At 39.1% G+C, this 20,491-nt stretch overlaps 1 protein-coding gene across 4 annotated transcripts in view; it reads left to right on the plus strand.

The window, feature by feature from the left end:
* The window catches only part of CDC42BPA (CDC42 binding protein kinase alpha), a gene marked incomplete at its 3' end in the record, with an annotated part of 176,465 nt that overhangs the window by 45,800 nt on the left and 110,174 nt on the right, over nt 1-20,491 (plus strand). For all 4 annotated transcript variants that reach the window (XM_080616966.1, XM_080616967.1, XM_080616968.1 and 1 more), the window contains exons 2-3: nt 13,050-13,141; nt 19,164-19,247. In XM_080616966.1, the coding sequence (XP_080473092.1) occupies nt 13,050-13,141; nt 19,164-19,247 (176 nt within the window). The remainder of the gene's footprint in view (nt 1-13,049; nt 13,142-19,163; nt 19,248-20,491) is intronic.

The following is a 20,491-nucleotide window of genomic DNA, read 5'->3' on the forward strand; positions in this document are numbered from 1 at the left end:
TCAACAAAATAACAAAAAAGTAATCGCAGAATACCTTATTGTATGCAAGAGACCTTTCCATTGAGGCAGTTAGATAAGCAGCCCATTTCCTCTGAATGACTATTGCTAATGTTGCGCACAGTAGTTACTATATTGGGACTGAATTCAGGTTTTCCAGGTGTGTGGTTCTTATTGTACAGAAGTTTTATGAATGCACTTTGAGATAAACTGAGATTGTTTAAACAATCAGATGACTATTATATTTTTATGATAAATAGGGAAAGATTTAGGTGGAAAGACATATCAATCTAGAGTAGAAAGTTGGCAAGGAACAGATAGGTATTAAAAAGTATGAGTTGTGACTGAGCTGGCAGTATGCGCTTGCAGCCCAGAAAGCCAACCATATTCTGGGCTGCGTCAAAAGGAGCGTGACCAGCAGGTCGAAGGAGGTGATCATGCCCCTCTACTCTGCTCTCATGAGACCTCACTTGGAGTATTGTGTGCAGTTCTGGTGTCCTCAACATAAAAAGGACATGGGACTGTTGGAACAAGTCCAGAGGAGGCCACAAGGATGATCAGGGGGCTGGAGCACCTCCCACATGAAGATAGGCTGAGCAAGTTGGGGCTGTTCAGCCTGGAGAAGAGAAGGCTGCATGGAGACCTCATAGCAGCCTTCCAGTATCTGAAGGGGGCCTATAAGGATGCTGGGGATGGACTCTTCCTTAGGGACTGTAGTGACAGGACAAGGGGTAACGGGTTCAAACTTAAACAGGGGAAGTTTAGATTGGATCTAAGGAAGAAGTTCTTTACTGTGAGGGTGCTGAGGCACTGGAATGGGTTGCTCGGGGAAGTTGTGAATGCTCCATCCCTGGCAGTGTTCAAGGCCAGGTTGGACAGAGCCTCGAGTGACATGGTTTAGTGGGAGATGTACCTGCCCATGGCAGGGGGGATGGGGCTAGATGATCTTAAGGTCCTTTCCAATCCTAACTATTCTGTGATTCTATAAATCTGAGTTGTTGGGGGAAATGCATTTTGAGTTCTTGCATATGTGGCATACAAATGCTAAATTTTCCCTTATGCTTGACATGATATAGGCCTAAGAATGTTACATATAGTTTTAGGAATCCCTTTTATTTGCTACTATGTAACTGGAGAATTTGAAGAAAAGCAGCAAATTCAGTTGTTTAAGCAATGCTGTGAAGCCAAGCTAAAACTAATAGGACTATTTCTGTGGTAAATTTTGAGTAAATGCAGAGTAAGTATCTAAAAATAGGTGTTAATGAGGGCGGGAGTTGCCATGCTTTCCTAAGGATTTGAGATCAGAGCAAAGCAGTGTTCAGAGTGTGGGAGGAGAAATGTTACAGTTCACCTGTTTTCCATAATATTTAGGGAGTGCAGTGTGTTGTTATGGGACTAATCAAGGTTTGGCTGAGGACTTGACCCGTTTTGTCAAGAATGGTTTAAAAGTAACAAGCTCTGTTTGGCAATTGCATGGAGCGGTGCACTTATGACCCACACCTTCAGATAGAACTAATTCCAAATACACATTTGATGCTTCATTATGACGAATCTTCATTTTTAGTAGTAGCATTTTGGTACTATTTCCTTATGGATAAGTGTTAAGAATTTCTAGGAGGTGGATTGCAGAAAGTTTTGACCATCTTTCACACTGTTGTTGTTGCCCTAGTTTAATATGTTGCTCAAGAACATGGCCTGACGTCTGGAGGAAGAAAAGGTTTCATGACTGGGTGTTTGAACTGGGCACTTTTGCTGAACAGGGGAAGATGATGAAAAAATAAGAAAAATGGGTTTAGTCATATAATGTGGAATGTGTGTTGTCCATACTGAAAAGAAATGTTTGTGTTTTAGTCTGAGCTACTTAATTTACTCTTCTGTGATCTGTGGAACAAGGTGACATTTAGGAAAGTGAGCTATGAATTTGCCTCCCTACAAGTATTTTTTTAATACAAAAAAACCTTTTAGAAACTAATTCGAGAGTGAAAAGTAATGAATTCCTAGCATTCATTTTGCTTAGGACTTAAGACTTATATTTTCAATATGTTGTATTACCTTTAACTGGAATCTGTTGTTTTATTAGAGTGCCATTTCCATTCAAATATTTGTAAGTATCTAGACTGATAATATTTAAAGATTAGAAACAGCAACTTAGTGTATGTTACTCACTTCTGAAGTGCTTTATTGAGGTAACTGAGTTCTGTCTCCTGCAAACAGCTGTGTTTGTATGAATTTGTGTTCTGAGCTCTTCTGGAAATGTGTCCAACTTCCTTATTATCTATCCCGTTATTTATCTCAAACTTCATTATGCTGTGTCTTGCCATGAATTTCCCTTTCAAGTTTCTAGTAAAAAAAACTTGGAGATAAAACTTGGGTAAAAGCATGCAAAGAATTTTCAGACCTTGGTGACCATTTCATGTGTTTAGTATCACAACTTAGGAAACATTTCTTCTCTGATGCATTGGGTGCATGTGAGACCACTCTCCTGTTGGGGAAAAAAGTACAGAACTTTGAAAAAAATGTCTGGAATTTGAAGATGAAGAACACTTTAATGGTAATTCTTCTCTTTGATTAGTTTGTAGTTTGAAACTGAAACACTTAATCCTTCATTTGCAGGAAGAATGTTAATTTCACTTCCCTCCTCTTACCTTAAGCTGATAAAACCAAATAATGGTATCTTGTTATAAAATTATTGTATTGCCTTAGAAAAATTGCCTTTTAGCAATGTAGCAATAAGCAAATGCTTTAATCTATGTAGCCTATCACAACAGGCATTCAGAAATAGAACTGTTACCAGTGGGAGTGAGCTTCAGAGACGACTCACAAGCTCAGCCCTGCAAATCCATGCATGTAAGAGTTCATGGTTTTGAGGCCTCTCATTTCTGACTCGGCATCAGTGGGGATACTGAAATAAACGTGCTGAGTAGCACTATGGTCAGTTCAGATGTACTTCTTAGTGAATCCTGTCACTTGATGCATTAGGAATTCTGAAAGCTTAATTTGAAACAATCATAGAATCATAGAATGGTTTGAGTTGGAAAGGACGTTAAGATCATCTGATTCCAACCCCCTCATGCTAGACCATGTCACCCAAGGCTCTGTCCAGTCTCACTTTGAACACTGCCAGGGATGGGACATTTACCACTTCTTTGGGCAACCTGTGCCAGTGCCTCACTACCCTCACAGTAAAGAACTTCTTCCTTATATCTAACCTGAACTTCTTCTGTTTAAGTTTGAACCCATTATCCATTGTCCTATCACTATAATTGAGAACCTCTTTATGTCTAGGTGATATAAGCATAAGGGGGCCTAAAAACTGAGCAGAGAAACTGAAAAAAAAAAAAAAAAATTAGTCGAAATTTTTCATTGGTTCCATAAGGAATTTGATCCATCATTGTTCTGGGTTCCAGAATTACTCTTTACTGTGTCCTTGATAATACAGAGGAGCTGTGGATCAAAGCAGAAAGGGCTGTGGTGCCAGTTTGAAGGCATTGGAAAATGTATTTGTCATCTCCAAAATCAAGATTCTGTTGCAAGTTTGATTTATATTAATGGGAATCGTTGATCTCTTTTGAAGTAGCGATAGATTTTAATGATGCAACTGCACTGAAGATTGAATGATTAAAATTGTCAGGAGGTGAAATGTGGTCAAAATAAAAATATCTTAATCAGCATTATCTTACAGTGATCACTTAATCAGGAAGAAAATGAAGATGATGGTAGTTGAGAAATAGAGTGCCGGATCTGGTGCACAGCTAGGTACTTGAGCACTGTAATGTGGCCTTTATTCTCAAGTGGGTCAAATCAAGTTTATTACAGGCAATTTACATTCTAATGGCACTGAACTGTCAAATGATTAATTATTTTTAAATTTTAATTATGTTCATTTTAAGGTAACTCAGAGTGTTGAAGTTTGAGGATCTTTGAAGAACTTTGAGTCCTGATAGTTTAATAAAGGACTAATGTTGAAGTTGTAATTCCCTAAAATGCACCAAAGCTAAGAGGAGTTCTTGAAGCATGACTTAACAACACATTTTTTGTAATTTTTTGTAATTGCAATTTTTTGTAATTGTCAGTGCAAAAGAACCAGACAGCACTGAACATGTTGATTGCATCACTCAGCTTGAATACAAGGAGCAAGCAAATGAAGTAGTTTGCAGTTCCTAGAGCAGAAGTAATAAAGGGTGATGGCATTAAAATGGTGTCAGATGGGTGTGGAGTGGAAACATTTCTGTGGATATAGGAGGGCTTTTTTTTTTCCTCTTCTCTTCTTTGTGGTTGTGAACTTGAAATTGGAGTAAAAAGAAGCCCTAAAGTCTGCAGTAGAGTGATAGAATGGTTTGAGTTGGAAAGGACCTTAAGATCACCTAGTTCCAACCCCCTGCCATGGGCAGGGCCGCCAAACTCTGAACCATGTTGCCCAAGGTTCTATCTAACCTGGCCTGGTGTCTTTGTTTTCTGTTGCACTTAAGAGTGCCTTAACACTGGGAAGAAGCGTTTTCCTGGGATGTATTAATGAAGTACAATGCCATCTATTTTCTTTTACTAATTTCAGAGTAATCCATAGGATATATTAGACAGTGTAAAGCTAATGCAGGCAGTGTTCAGAAGTCACTTCTTAATTATTTGCATCACAAATGCTATTTTAAAAATACATCTAATGACAATGAGTGGTTACTTCTAAAGAAAAATACGACTGGAAAACATGTATGTTTTTAACCTAGGCCAAATTCCTTCTCGTGATACTAAGTTCTTAGTAGCTTTTAATATTTCTATTTGACATATGTTTTGTTAAAGTAATTAATGCTTCTGAATTTTTCACTTAATTTTAATGATTATGCTTCAGTTTAATGTCAGGTTTAGATCATGAGTGCAGGACTTAATATAACATGTTTTGTTTCAAATGCTGTCCTTAAAGGCAAAATTTGCAGTGTAATTGTGTGCATCTGCACGATATTCACTACCCAGCATTCTCCAGACCCCTCTGGGGCTTTTGAGATGTTTTGCAATGCAAATACAAGTGAAACCCACTGTATATGAAGTGCTTATGACTAAGTTTATGCCTTGCTTTTAAAGAGGAAACAAGGTATATTGTTACATGATGTGTTAGTTCATATGGTGGGCACTCGTCTGTGACATCCTGAAGAACTTGCCTGCTGTTATTGCTCGGCTTCATCACCAGCCTTCTGCTCTGAGGCCCTTGCTGGGAAGTGTGTGCAGTGATGTGCAGTGAATTTGAGGGCCAACGCACCGTGATGGAGGAGTGAGAACAGAACTCAAGTGATTCATGTGCTGTGTGAGACATGACAGGTGTGCATTTTGACAAGTTCTAAGAGGAAGAGTGTTCATAGAGTCTGATCACACCCCTTCTTGCAAGATTTAGAACTTTAAAAGTGCTTCAGTTTTACAGAGCTTTTACAGCTTTTTTTTCCCTCAAAACTGAAAATGAATAATGTTAGTTGTTCACTAAGATCTAATGAAGCTCTCCCTGTCAGCAAAAAAATCAAATGTCTGATCTTGGTATTTTTGCTTTATATAGATGACTGTAAGAAGTCTTTCCTTTTAATTAAGATTCTGAAGTAGAAGGAGGGCAGGCTGATGTTGTGTAGCTCAAGTCCTGGTTTGTTAGTCATAAGTTAATGAGAAGAAAAGGCAATCCAGAGTAGTGGTGGTAAAGGGAGAAAAGGAATGCATTGGGGAATTTGAGAAAGGATGGTGGCAGGACATCATCACCAAAACTGGGACTTCAAAAGAGAGACTCCAGCAGGGTAGATTACAGTTTGAAAGGAAAAGAAAGAAATGGAGACCCAGCAGAACTTCTCTCAGGTGGTGGCTTCTGTGACTGGTAGGGAAATGGGATAGGGGCCATAAGCAGATGGATACAAGAATCAGGTGAGGTGGAAATGTGGAGAGCACTGAGGAGGCTTTGGGCAGAAAGGATCAGGTGTGGTGGCAAAGCTGGGGGGACAGGACAGAGTGGTACTGGGTGACAGGTCTTGTGGGAGAGATTAGGACTGAATAGTTGACAGAGAAAGCATTGGAATGAGGAGTTGTAGCAGTGAAGAGGTGAAACTGGATCATGTATTTGTGAGAGGCAACAGAAGGGAGTGTAAGTCAGGCTGCAGTATTACCCAAATGCTTGAGTATCCCTTAAAATTCTTCTTTCTCTAGCTTCAGAAATGGAACATGAGACTCCTAAAGCACTGTGACGTACCTGGAAAACTGGGCAGGGGGCTTTGTTAGCGCTGGTCCCTGTAGGGAGTGACAACCTGCAGCACTGACCCTTCGGTCAGTGGGGATCATGTACTGGATGCCTGTGTTCCATGAACCAGAGAAGCTAGCTTTCTTCTAGTAAAGCACATCTGTGTTATTACAATATGCAGCAAAATTTCTAGAATGGATTAATTTTTATTTTTTAACGAGGATTATTTGAATTATAAATAAAATATGTATTAAAAGAGTTCCTTAAGGATACAAAACCATAAATGCAGAAAAAAGGAAATGACAGAAATTATGATGCGTCCACCACTACCTTGAGAGAACACATAGGCTGCCATTGTGGTTACAAAATACCTGTTCTTTAGCATGGAGGGCTATTACTTGACATGCAGTCATTCATTTTCTCTTTCTTTAGCTTCTCCCTCCCTGAAGTCTGCTGTGTGGTTGCACATTTTTTGTTTATTGCATAATATTCAGTTTTTTCTGATATTCGTCAACATGTACTCTTTCACAAAGAGTATTTTTCAAGAGCCTAGTCAGATTAGGTAGTACTTCTGCTTTGCCTAACAAAAAGTAATGCATTAAGGGACTAAATTTTACTTAAAGTATTAATTTTTGATTTGTGGTTTATTTTGATTTTTCAGAGCATTTAGTAATTCTAAACACAGGTCTCATTGATTTTATTTACAGCTTAAATGTCCAGCAATTTTCGGCAGTCAGATTCCAGCATATTGAGTTACATGTCAAATAGTGAGGAATGTGAAGTTTAAACCTGACTGTCAGAAGTGTAATTTTAATTGACTTGTCTCCAGCTCTTTGACAGCATGAGGGATGGAGTCTTAAGGAGCATTCTGCTTTATAAAGCAAAGACTACCTTTCCCCTTTTCCTTTGTTAGCCTTTAATGTACTGAAATACCACGAAACTGTGTGCTCCTGATTTCCTCCCAGAGCATTTCCACCTTCTTTACTAGGTGAAAGAGGAGTCCTATTGTAAAGATTTTACTGACTGTGCTACAAAAACTGGATCAGAACTCCAGTGCACAGCAGGCTGAATGAAAGTTTAGTATTTCACTTTGCTGCTGGTATAATAATATTTAATTAGAGGGTGGTTTACTGAAATTCTTGTGACGAGAAAGAACGGTGATATAAAAACTAATGGCCGTACCTTGTAATATGGAAGTGTTGCCCAGATCTGCAGTGGATGTTTCATGAATGCAGGGCTTATTTTTCATCTGAGTCCAGGGAAGGAAAACCAGAACTACTCTCGTATGTTTGGGGAAAGATCTTTTATTTCTTTCTGATTTTAAAGTGTCTGTTGAAGAATCTTTTGCGGGAGTTATAGCCAAAGATGTCTGGATGGTCTCCACTTGACCTAGATGAGGACAGATTACTTTTTGTTTTATCCAAGATGAATAAGATCCAAAATACTGTGTCCATACCATAGTACAGGAATTTGTGGACATGCTCCTCATTCTTGGAAAATGCCAGATTCTTAACTTGTACTTACAGATGTTGGCAATTAACTATTCATCAGGAAAAACATGTTAGAACTGTTCTGAGGGAGCAAAAACTGAATCTTAACTGTCAAAACTGAGAATGGTATTTGTGGCTTACATTTTTTACATTGCCTGAACTAATGTTCTGTGGTTCAGCTGCTATCCCAGTTGACTACAGTGTTTTGCCCCTGGTTTCTTCCAGACTGGTGGCAGAATCTGCAACAAAGCTGGGCTGTTATGCCAACCTTAGGTGGGTGGAGGGAAGAGATTTCTTTTCTATTTCCTCAATTAAATGAGGCATTAAGCTGCTCTGCCTTGCTGTTTGTCATTGATTTCTCCTTTGTTTTGAGAAATACTGTTTATTTTGGGAGGAGTATTCTCTCATACCTCCTTTCTGAAAACCTCCCATTATGGTCCATCTTTACTCAAATGCTGTTTACACATTTCAGGATCGACACTGATAGAAGCCAGTGGAAAAGAAATACTTTGGGGTTGGACCAAGCCTGTAAAATAACAACACTTGTTAAATTCCTTCCAGGAACTTAGCAGAAATTTCAAAACTGGAGAATGCTTTTCAAAAACAGAGCTATAGATGGATTATTTTGCTTTGTTTTCTTTTAAAAAAATACTATTTTCAAGGAGAGCATTAGGAAGAACCAGAGAGCCTTCTGGTGTTCCGTGAAGTGACAGTCTCCTAGGTTAGGTGCATGGGAAAGCTCTGTATGTATTTATATAATTACTTTTAACTAGTGAAGGAAAGGGGTTTTTGTCTCAAAATGGCAGCAGCTGGTTTCCTGTGCTGGTTGTTTTCTTTTCCAATCTGTTTCCTTCATTATGAACTTTCACAATTGCTGTTGCCAGTTCTGGTGGATACAGCTTTTAGTTTCTTTATCTTTGGCTTGATATGGGATTCTATGCTGAACAATGCAGCGAGCACAAGGCTGGGTTTGCTGTGCAATACCTGGATCACATTTTAGAATTCCCTTGGGAAGTGATCTGCCAGTTGATGATCTTGTCTTCCATCTGAGCCTGTTTATCCATAAAGCAACTATGGCATCAGTGAGGGACTGAGACTTCCTAAATGCTGTCCTGTTATATTTTGTTTTCTATATAAGTCAGTTGTTAGGACCCATTTTCAATAGCTGCTCCAGGTCTGCGTCACTTTCTTTGAACTGTCAACATGAGCTTCATCTCACTTGGATTGAATTTCAGGCCATGCCTACAGCAGCTCTGGTTTGCTGCAATGCTCTGCTGTAGAGCCAAAGTGAGGTGAGGGAGGAGAAAGTAAGAAGCTCACCACTAGCTCCCTTGCTCCCAGCCAGCAGATTAGCCCTGAGAAATATGAATGTAGGGGCTAGGCCTGCCTGGGCTCTGCAGACAGAAACTGGGAGCTGGAGGGAGAGAGTCAGAGCAGGAGCATGAGACTAACTTTACAAATAAAGCAGCCAATACTGCTGTTCTATTGTTTTGATGTTTGGTATCACGTGTATAATCTCAGCACTAAACTGCATTGGATTATCAACCATGTTGCTGTCCTCTCTGAGTCAGCTCTTCAGGCAATGGACTTTCATCTCCAAGTTTTAAAATTAAACCCCTTGGTATTAAATGTGCTATAAGTAATGCTGGTAACTGCTTCCTCCGCCGAAATATGATAAGCAGACTGTTGAAGCTCAGTGTCACTACTGCAGAACCTCTTTGCCTCTCTTCTGCTGGACAGTTGTAATTAAGTCCTCCTTTGCAGGGCTGGGAGTGGAACGTGTGCTCCTCTCTGTGCCTAGTTTGGCAGCTGCAGTCCTGCTGCCTGTTTTTCTGTGTTTGACATGTTACTTCAGTTGAAGTTCTAGTCAGATTTTAAATGGAAACAAATGTAAATTTCAAACACTTGTATAATTCTCCTTTTACTGTTTGGTTTTTTTAATTGCTTATATGTATTATAAGCATAAATGGAATAACTAGCTAGAGCATAAAACGTGGAGAAAGACTAATAGAGACTTGAAGGAATAGTCATGACAGGTTCACCTTGCTCGGAAAAACAGCTTGGTTTACTACTTCTGCACATGGATTACCTCTGAGGGTGAATTGGGAGATGGGGATTTCTTGCCATGTGTAATTGAATATGAGCAGTGAATCTTGCCAAGAGGGTGGTAGCTGCTTTTTCCCATGTAGGTTGAGATTAGAGGTATTGGACAGGTGGGTGGCTGGTGTTTTTGTAGAGCAGCTTTTATAAGTGAAGTCTTATCACAGAATCATAGACTAGCAGGGTTGAAAAGGACCTCAAGGATCATCTGGTCCAAGCTTTGTAGGCAAAGCATGGCCTAGACTAGATGCTCCAGGACCTGTCCAATTGAATCTTAAATGTGCCCACTGTTGTGGAATCCACCACTTACCTGGGAAGATTATTTCAGTATATCCATCCCCTCCATGGTGATTGATAGCAACATAGAATATTTTTCAGAGTAACTTTTTCCATAGACTGTATGTATGACTTGCGAGATTGTGGCCATAGAAAACATGCTAGTAAATTTGAAAGCTTTATATGGTGAACTTTGGTTCCTGTTGAGTTAAAAGCCCAGAAGGAGATGCGGGATGTGCTGCCCACACTCGCCCTCTGGTTAGGAGGAGAAAGAATTAGATTTGGCACAGCCAGCTGCTGGTCCCTGATCTCTGTCACACATTGCTAGTAACCTTGAAGAGGGGTGTCTGTGTGGAAAAAAGTCAGTATCCGTCTGTGTATTTCTGTAGTTGAAGTACCAAAGGAAGTGCCTGACAAAGCTGCAGAGACTCTGGTATCAACAGTCAAGGAAACTGCAGCTTCTTCTGAAACAGAGGGTGGTGTTTTCTGTTAACTTCATATGATGCTGTTCAAGAGGGATGTGGATGTGAGTAGGAGAAGGCTGTTTTAGCAGAGGTGCATTAGCAGAGCCGCATTGCAGGGACCCCTTTTGAGCACATTGCATTTTGAAAACCGTTCCTTGACCTTACAGTTTGCTGTCTTTAGAACAGCTCATGTGACATTGCCAAAGTAGTTGCAAAAAGTCTGCCTGTTAACCTCATAGTCTGGAAAGCTGGCTGTATGAAGCGGCTGTCTGAAGATCTGCCTTCCAAGACCTTTGGCCAGGCCAAGTTTTCTGTACTTAAGATTGCTGTTGCCACAAGAACAGCAGATGTTTGCACAGCAGACAAACAACGTTGATGATAAAGCAAATTGACCTTTTATGGAACAAGCTATTTGGAGTACATTCCTAGGGCAATTCTTTTTTTACTTTCTTATTTTTCTTTCTTGTCTTTCTTCATCAAACTGTTTGGCTATATGTTGACATCTCTGTTGCTAGAGGTGATAACAAAAATTAGAGATGAGTTTACAACACTACAAACCTCATCCAAACCTATTTTTGTCATCTGTATTTTACTGAAGTACTTCTAATGGTGTTTATTTTTCCAGTGTCCCTATGGGAACCCTGGAAAATTTCAAAATGTAATAATTAAAGAATGACAGGCCTTTCCTTACAATATAAAGTGAGGGAGAGTTTTGTGGTTTAAACAGCTATGCTGATGCTTGTTAACAAGATATTTTGACTTGTAATCTAGCCAGGCCTATAATGGTCAAAAAATGTTGAAGTTGAGAACTACAGATTTGTTTTCAATCAGTTGTTTTTCAAGTTAAAAGGCTTTAATGGCTTGCTCTTATTTGTCCAGTAGTATTAATAGTTGTATTAAATCACTTGGTACAGTACAGCTGAGGCTGTCCCAGTAATGCTGTACATTGTGTTGTTGCTTACTTTTCCGATTGCAAGACTTTTAAAGTATAAAACATAAATTGAAAGTTTGAGGAATCTCTGAAATTGAGTAATACGCTTCTGTTGAAATTACATTTTAAAAGTAACATTATTTAATGCATAATTAAATTTTTTGAATAAAACTATTACAAATTTAAAGTAAAAGTATCACTGCTGGGAAAACCTCAGCACTGTATGGCTGCATCTTTACTCTTTGTAGCTAAACCCTGTTTTTTTAAACTATGAGCTGATGTTCCTGTAATTATAGCAAATGTAACTCCTGGTAGAGAAATGGATTCCTGGCATCTGGGGGATATTAGAAAAATTGAATAAATTCCAACTTTGGAACCTCTGAGATTTTTAAAAGCTTTTCATCCAGTGCGCCACTAACATTACTGGAGCTGTGCTAAGTGTCCGCTATCTTGAAGAAGTCATCTCCAAAAATACTGCATGCTATATCATCTAGGCCAATATTGCCCTTCCAGTTATCAGTCATCAGCATTTTAATTTTTCATGGAATGCAATCTTGTTTTGCTCTTTGGCAGACAGAATAATACTGTCCAGAGTGAACTCTTCATTATGGCGCGCTTCGCTTTTGCAACTGTAGTTAACAACCTAAAAGACTGTAAAGAAATTTACAGCTTGAGTCTTTGTCCCCCCTGTCCCCCAGCCTTTAAATTTAGAATCATAGAATAGTTAGGGTTGGAAAGGACCTTAAGATCATCTAGTTCCAATCCCCCTGACATGGGCAGGGACACCTCACACTAAACCATGTCACTCGAGGCTCTGTCCAACCTGGCCTTGAACACTGCCAGGTTTGGAGCATTAACAACTTCCTTGAGCAACCCATTCCAGTGCCTCACCACCCTTACGATAAAGAACTTCTTCCTTATATCCAATCTAAACTTCCCCTGTTTAAGTTTTAACCCGTTATCTCTTGCCCTGTCACTACAGTCCCTAAGGAAGAGTCCCTCCCCAGCATCCCTATAGCCCCGCTTCAGATACTGGAAGGCTGCTATGAGGTCTCCATGCAGCCTTCTCTTCTCCAGGCTGAACAGCCCCAACTTGCTCGGCCTGTCTTCATATGAGAGGTGCTCCAGCCTCCTGATCGTCCTCGTGGCCCTCCTCTGGACTTGTTCCAACAGTTCCATGTCCTTTTTATGTTGAGGACACCAGAACTGCACACAATACTGCAAGTGAGGTCTCACGAGAGCAGAGTAGAGGGGCATGATCACCTCCTTCGACCTGCTGGTCACGCTCCTTTTGACGCACCCCAGGATATGATTGGCTATTTAAATTTAAAAGAAGCAAAAGATGGCTTACTGCGTAAGCTTTTTCTCACGGTACTTTTGGCTTAGTTCTTACTTCTTATTATTTCTAGCTTTAAAATTCATTATATTACATTATGGAATATAGGTGAATAAGCAAAATGGTCTGTTGTTTTCAGGGCTCTTATTACATGTATTTTAAGTTGCTGTTACCTTGTTTGGTGTCTTATTTCTGGTGTGTTGGGGTTGGTTTTGTTTTGTTCTTTTTGAATGATTGATATTTTCCTTTGTTTCAGCCAAACCTTTTACATCTAAAGTGAAACAGATGCGACTCCATAAAGAAGATTTTGAAATCCTGAAGGTGATTGGTCGCGGAGCCTTTGGAGAGGTATGTATGTGAAGGGGGGTGGAAGGAAGGGTTGGAACTATCTTCTTGCACATCTGCAGCACTGAGGAGAGACAGTTAATAGTAATAGGCTGATGCACAGGTTTTGCATTATTTAGCCATAATGGATATTGTAGGCCCACTTCATGTTTGATGCAAGTACATTTGATTTATACATTCTTTGACAGCTCTTTTTAAGTCTTACGTTTTGAGAGGAGGCAAGTTCCCATGGATTCAACTGTCTGATGATAAATCATTTGCTTGACTGCAGTTCTTTCCAGTCAGCAGGCCAGGGAGTTACTGATGGTATAAAGATTTAGCCATTTTTAATCATCCTAATAATGAAATGGTCTAAAAGTAGTTTTCAGCAACTCGAACAGCCAAATTTTGATACTGATGTTCAAAGAACACCGAGAAACCTCTTTACTCCTGTCACTTTGTTTTCTGATTTTAATGAATCTTTGAATGTTTTTCCTGTAGTTTTCCTATTGGTTTGTTTTTCAGTTTTCACCTACTGCTGTCGAACTATACATTTTTTATTTTTTTTTTTCCCCGCTTCTGATTAAGCCGTCTGTTATTTGGAGTCATCAAAGAAGGCTTTTCATTACCAGGCTTTATACTAGGCATGCCACATTAGAGAGGCTGAGGAAACTGGAATAAATAAACATTAACTTTCTGCCCCTTCTTAATTGTGTTAGGTGCATGTGCTTTGTTTTTCATGCAGGATGCTATGTATGTAGAAAGAGCAACCTAATGTGTAACAGTACCTTGAATTTTTGCTAGCCAAATATACTACAGATGGGGATAGTGTATAAAGCTTCTGCAGAAGGTTCTCTGTGCTGCCTGAAAAATATGCGTGGACTGAAATCCAAAGTATGAAAAACATTTTCTGAGTGATATCTAAATTGCTTTTGCAACTGAAAATAGTTTGTTGGTTTTTTGGTTTTTGTATTTATTTTTTCCCAGTCCTCTTTGGTATGACAGCATTTCTGGAGGCTCTGTGGCATGTGACAGACAGTTGGTTTTATGTTCACTTAAGTGTTTCCATCATGTGTGAAAATTAGTCTTTATTAGTCTGTGGTTATGGAAGAACAGACTTCCATAGGTAGTATATTAAGGAACAGGAATTTTTACGGTAGTGTATGTCATATGCAGATATCATCCTTGGGCAATTAACATTAAAAAAGCAGTATTTGTTTAGCCACCTTAGCACTTTCGTTTGGTTTTGCTCCATCTGGAGTAATGCTTCTTTATAAAGGAGGCTGAAGGCTGAAGTTACTCATGGATAATTGTCTTTAGTCTAAACCCCTGCCACAAAGAATGTCACATTCTCCATTTTGATGTAAACATTTCTGCTTAAAACATGAACTTTTCTCAGTGCTGCCATAACAGTTGCAGCCGAGTCCATGTACAGATTGTATAAGGTGTAGGAAAAGTCGCTGATGTGGGTGCTTTCTTGTTAGAAGAATCATGTGTGAAAGCTACCATATATTGTGTTTTAAAGAGAAGTCAGTTTTGTCTGCTAAATCAGCATCAAACTCCACAGGAGCTAAACCACAAAAGCCCTGTAGTTCTTTCTCAGGAAGCTTCTTTGTGGTGAATCATCCCATGAACAGTGAGAGGATGACTTTTGCCATTCTCTTCTGGGAGCAGTCTGTGCAATTGGTTGGTTATCCTCTTTTAGGAAAGGTGTCTCTAATTCCTTATCTGAGAAAGATAGCATGACTCAGATGTCAAAATCTTCAGTCGGGGGAAAATTAAAGTTCTCAGTTGAAGATGTTTGGGTTTGTATGTTCTTAAAGTAGGACTTACAAATATTTGCAAGGATATATGTTAAATTTTCTTACTAGCTTAAAGAATCATAGGATCATAGAATGATTCGGGTTGGAAAGGACCTTAAGATCATCCAGTTCAATCCCCCTGCCATGGGCAGGGACACCTCACACTAGACTATGCTGCCCAAGGCTCTGTCCAGCCTGACCTTGAACACTGCTGGGGATGGAGCATTTGCCACTTCTTTGGGCAGCCTGTTCCAGTGCCTCACCACCCTTGCAGTAAAGAACTTCTTTATATCCAGTCTGAACTTCCCCTGTTCTAGTTTGAATCCACTGCCCCTTGTCCTAATGCTCCCGTTCCTGATGAAGAGTCCCTCTCCAGCATCCCTGGCAACTTTCAAGTCCTTAGACATTTGTCTAAGAAAACACATTCTCTATTAAATTACTAATTTTCCCTTAAAATAACCAGTAAATATCCAAGCAATGTTATAAAGAAAGCCACCAAATTTTCCTGGTACTTAAGCCACCAAAAGCTATATTAATATAAAATTGCAAAATGTGCATGATTCAGTAGACTCTAGATGGTTTACTGAGACAGATTAAGAAATCTGGAAGAATGTATTTTCTTTCCAGCAAACTATAAATGAGACCGAGGTTGCTTTAGGTTACTGGGAGGAGTAATTTTTGTCTCCTGAATCAACATAATTCTGAAGTTGTGTAGACTACAAAGTTGCTGCAAGTTTTCTTTGGCACAGCCTCAGACTTGTTCTTATTTTGATTTTACACTACTCAATTTCTTCAATTTGCATAGTCAAGAAATCTTTCCCTTTTTGTTTTTACAAGTTTGATGTAGACACAGAGTAGTTGAAAGTGGTTATTGCTTAAACTGTAAGAGTTCATTGTTCCTAGTTTTCCTTTCCCCCTTAACCCTACTTGCAGCTGGTCTGAGAATGATTCCTTTTTGTCAAATTAATGACATGCCTCTTCCCACTGCATGCATACATTTAACTTATTTCAGATTCTATATAAGAGTCTTCAGAAAACACATACGTTTTGCTTGGAGGATTATCCTGGTAAAATTAATAATACGAGCATCAAGTGTTTCATTGTGCTGGCTTCAGGCAGCATGGTTTGAAAAACATAACTAAACAAGGTGACTTGAAACTTGGGAGCTGAAGAAAGCTGTGAGGAAAGGTGAAGCCACTGGGCAACACTCTCAGCAGTATGAAGTGCAGCCTGTTAAAGGTTCTAGCTAATACCAAAGTTTACAGTTCATTCTGTTACTGCTTAAAACCCCCAAAAGTTCAGTGCTTGCTTGTGCAAGCAAATATTATGTCATTATGTTGTTGATATTTTGAAGATGATGAATTTTGTATGTCTGAGAACTAGTTAGTTACTCCTAAATTTTGGCATCCAGTTATGAAGAGTGACATTCCCTTTTCCTGTACCTGGAGGATTGCCTGCTCTTGATGAACAAGAAAACCAGTGCTGAGGTGGGGTGGCTGTGGAGTTTTTTAGTGTGGTTTTTTTTTTTTTGTTGTTTGTTTGTTTTTTATTTATTTATTTTTTATTTCAATTTGAGTAGCTTCTGATTTAGCTTTTTTCCTGATGAAGGCTGTTGTTGCTTTTTAAGCAAAGGAAATGTGCAGACATGTACCATAGAGACAAGTAGCTGAGTTCAGGGGAGAAGGGGTCTGACAGCATGCCAGGCTGTACTGCTGTTTGTGGGAAACACAGAAAACTCCTGGAAGGATGGGAAAAAAACCCTCTATCTGCCTAGACCAAGATGTAAACATCAGCACATACCAATCATTTTTTGTTGCGCTGCTCACAGGAAAATATAAATTTATAAAACCCCAACCTTTAAAAGTCAGATTTTAAGAGATTCCAGTGGCAAGACACTTCAGGAGAACTAGACAGGAATGATGACCCTTTCTTCTGTCTTGACAGTTTCACTGGGGAAGGGAGAAGATCAAAACAGAGCTCTGTGTGTATTTGGGCCTTTGTGTGCATAGTATATTCTTCAGTGTGTGTATGTAAACACTGCCTGGGGCTGTAATGATGTTTTACATGTTATTCGTTACAATTAGAAACTGCATCAGGCTACTCCTTGCTGAAGTGTTCGGTTTTTCCTTCCCAGGCCTGAAATAAGCATTTTAGAATTCACTTCCATTAAATCACTGAGACACCTCCCCAAAAAAGATGCTCGAGGCTGGAAAATGATGATGTTCATGATCTTTTTCTTTTGTGCGTGTGTGTGTTGGTTATTGATATGGAATAACATTAATGGCTTTCATAGACTAGAAGAGTGCTTCTGACTGATTGTAAACACAGCTGGTAAACATGAATCTATGTTTGTTCTTTAGTCACTCTTCAATAGTATTACACATTCACAGAACTATCAAGCCCTTGATGTTGTCACTGAAGAACACTCCAGCTGTTAACCAGAGGCAGTGCTATAGCTCTTTTGGTTGTGTCCAAGTGAATGCTGTGTAATTAACGGGTGTTTTTCAGTAACCAAGCCTTTTGCACAATAACACTGCCTTTTGCTGAGCATGCTACGGGAAAGAAATGAAATCCTGAAGCTGGACTTGGAAATACATGTATTATCTTATGCCTCTGGCTGCCCATACAACAGCAGTTAATGGTGGGGAAAAACTCATTTTTCATGCTGGGCAGCAGCAGCAGTAGAGTCAGCTCTGGGACCAACCAGTTAGTCTTTCCTTACAACAGTGCCAAAACCTTTAAAGGTACAAGGGCAGAATCACATTGTAGCTTCATGCCAGTGGCTGCCTCATGTAGGGGAGATTACTGTCACTAAGATATGATACAGTTTGAACACTGACTAGTTTGATGTTAAGGATTTTTCCTCCTGCCATTTCTCATTAAAAATTGATACAGATAAGGTTTACCAGAGTTTCAGGCTAGTTTTAGCTAGTAAAGTAATGGGAGACTCAAGATTCAAATCAGCATTGTGGGTTATATATCCCTGTAGAGGATTCATCTGTCCCTCCTAAAGAAGACTGTGTTGCTCAGTCTTGGGGTACCGTGCAGAGGAGAATGTCCAATTCTTTATGAATTAAAATGAGATTATAGTCTAAAGTAACAATCTGGTTTTATGTTTCAAATCTACAAGTACCTTAAGGGGACCCAAGTCTGGACTCGAGCCTCAGTTTTTATGTGTGAAGTAATGTTTGAATATTTCAGTTCATAAACAAGTCTAAACAAGTAAATGTGGTACCTTTCTGCTTTCACTCCTTTTTTTATCTCCCCCCCACTCCCACCCCTGTGCAACCCCAGGCAGCAGCAGTGTCAAGAGCAGGCCTGGTAGTGCACTGATGCACGTATTGGAAGTGACAGCTGCTTTGTCTCTGAATCTGTAGCTAAGCAGGAGCCATGCTTTTAGCTACACTTTAGTTTAGACATCTGATTGTTGCAGTCCTTCAGCCTGTGCTTCTGCCGTGTTCGTGAAGCTGTTACAGCTGATGACACGTTTGAAGATGGTTTGAGAGAGGTTTGCATGACACTTCCTTCGAACTGTCTGATCCTGTATTTTCTGTTATCACTGTCTTCACACATAGCTGGTTTACTGATGATGAAAGGCATATAGGATTCAGCCTTAGTATTGCTTTGTCACTGGCCTGCAGGATGATGATAATTTGTGTGATGTGTTGGTTTGTAACCAGATGCACACAGAAATAAACTTCTGCCTGCTTAATACTGAAGATGTATTTGAAAAGGAAGAGGCAGAATGAGATAGTTGGAGAATGGTTGTTAAAATGTGTTGATTGTTGAACTTCTCAGTAATTGGGATGGTACTCTAGTGGTCAGATATAGTTTGGATCAGCAGCTCTGAGTCTGTGGCATATTCATGGCCATTTTGGGAAAGATGCTGAGCTTTCTGTACCCAGGGAAACCTGAATTGCGGAAACATTCAGTGTAAATTTCTCTCCCTTTTTCCTAAAACTATTCCATGGTAGCTTTTATTATAGCTAAATAAAAATGCAGTATTCTCAGAAAAGAACTATGTCAACTTTCTTAATATTCCATAGGCATCTAATGTTTCAAAAGCAATGACAGGGAGGGGGGCTTGTGTTTCTGTTTACTTCTCTAGAAAATGTGGATTTCACTGTTTTCACTGCCACTGACATAGACATGATGAAAGAGCTCATTGAACTTCAGATTTAATAAAAATGGAAACAATGTGTTGTTGTGCTTTAACTCATTTATCTTTCGTTTCTCTTTTCCAGGTTGCAGTAGTAAAACTGAAGAATGCAGATAAGGTTTTTGCCATGAAGATACTTAATAAGTGGGAGATGCTGAAGAGAGCTGAAGTAAGATGACAGTAATGTTTTCTATAATTATGCCCCCTCTTACTCTGCTGAATTATTACTTCTCTTTCCACAAGACTCTGAATATAGAGGCATTGAGGAGGTTCTTCACTACTTTCTGACAACATGAAGATTAAAATAAACTTAAAGCAGTTCATCAGAAGGGTTAAATGGCATGGAATCTTGACTGAGGTGGGACTGGATGGTTTAGATATCATACCTTTTCTTTAATTGCCCCAGAATTACTGACTGTATGAGCAATCTTTTAGTACATTTATTCCAGTTAGGAATGTCTTTAGCAAGTATTTTCCATGGTGAAAAGGTAATTACTAAGCTATAAAAAGGCAATTACTGAGATGTAACTCAACAAACCTATTAGTTTATCATTAGTTAGAACTTTGTCAAGGTCCAGTTTGTAGACTGAAAAATCAGAAAGATAAAAGTTTCAAATTAACTTGAGTTCTGTTTCCTAAAAATGTCCATTTGCAGAAATCAGTGATGAAAAGTTCCTCATTCAAGCTTGAGCCCATTCTGTGTATTGAAAAAGGTGGAAAGCTCTTTCACCAGCCCTGCTTTGCCTTGGGTTCCTACTTCCATTAAATGACTCTTATAAAATCTTGGATACCTTTCTCTGGATTCCTTTGGAAAGGAACTTTAGAAATGCAGTCTACACCTGAAGACTTGTGTATGAATTTTAAACAGAACATGTATCTAACTCTTTAATTCACTTTGAAATTCTTCATCTAGGCATACTAAAAATAAACTGCCTAAAAAATAGGCTCATAAAAATATAGCTCAGTGCCTTACACATGCAAAGTTGCTTTGGCCATTGGGTTTTCTTTAGTTTGGACAGTGCAAACACTATCTCAGTGTCTCTTCCAACTTGTCTGATTGAATTATCTCTAACCTCAGTACCTCAGTTTTTATTTAAGACTCTCTCATTGCTACTCTGACTGCCTTGCTCTTCAGTTGCTTCCAATTTTATTCTGATTTCCGCATTTATGTTTTAATTAAAACTTGTTAGGAAATGAGATCAATGGGAAACCATCACACATCAAAAAAAAGAAAATATGGATCCAGACAAATTAAAGCCAATTTCTGATGTGTGCACATCCTGTCTCTTTTAATGAAAATGTTATCACAGTAAGAATTATAAATGGCATGCAGACTGTGGTTAGATGTACACAATGTGCTTCTGCTTTATCCAGAAGTTACTCAGATACTGAGCAATGTGGCATTAGGCTCAA

Source organism: Psittacula echo (genome assembly GCF_963264785.1).
Source record: "Psittacula echo genome assembly, chromosome: 4".
Classification (NCBI taxonomy): domain Eukaryota; kingdom Metazoa; phylum Chordata; class Aves; order Psittaciformes; family Psittacidae; genus Psittacula; species Psittacula echo.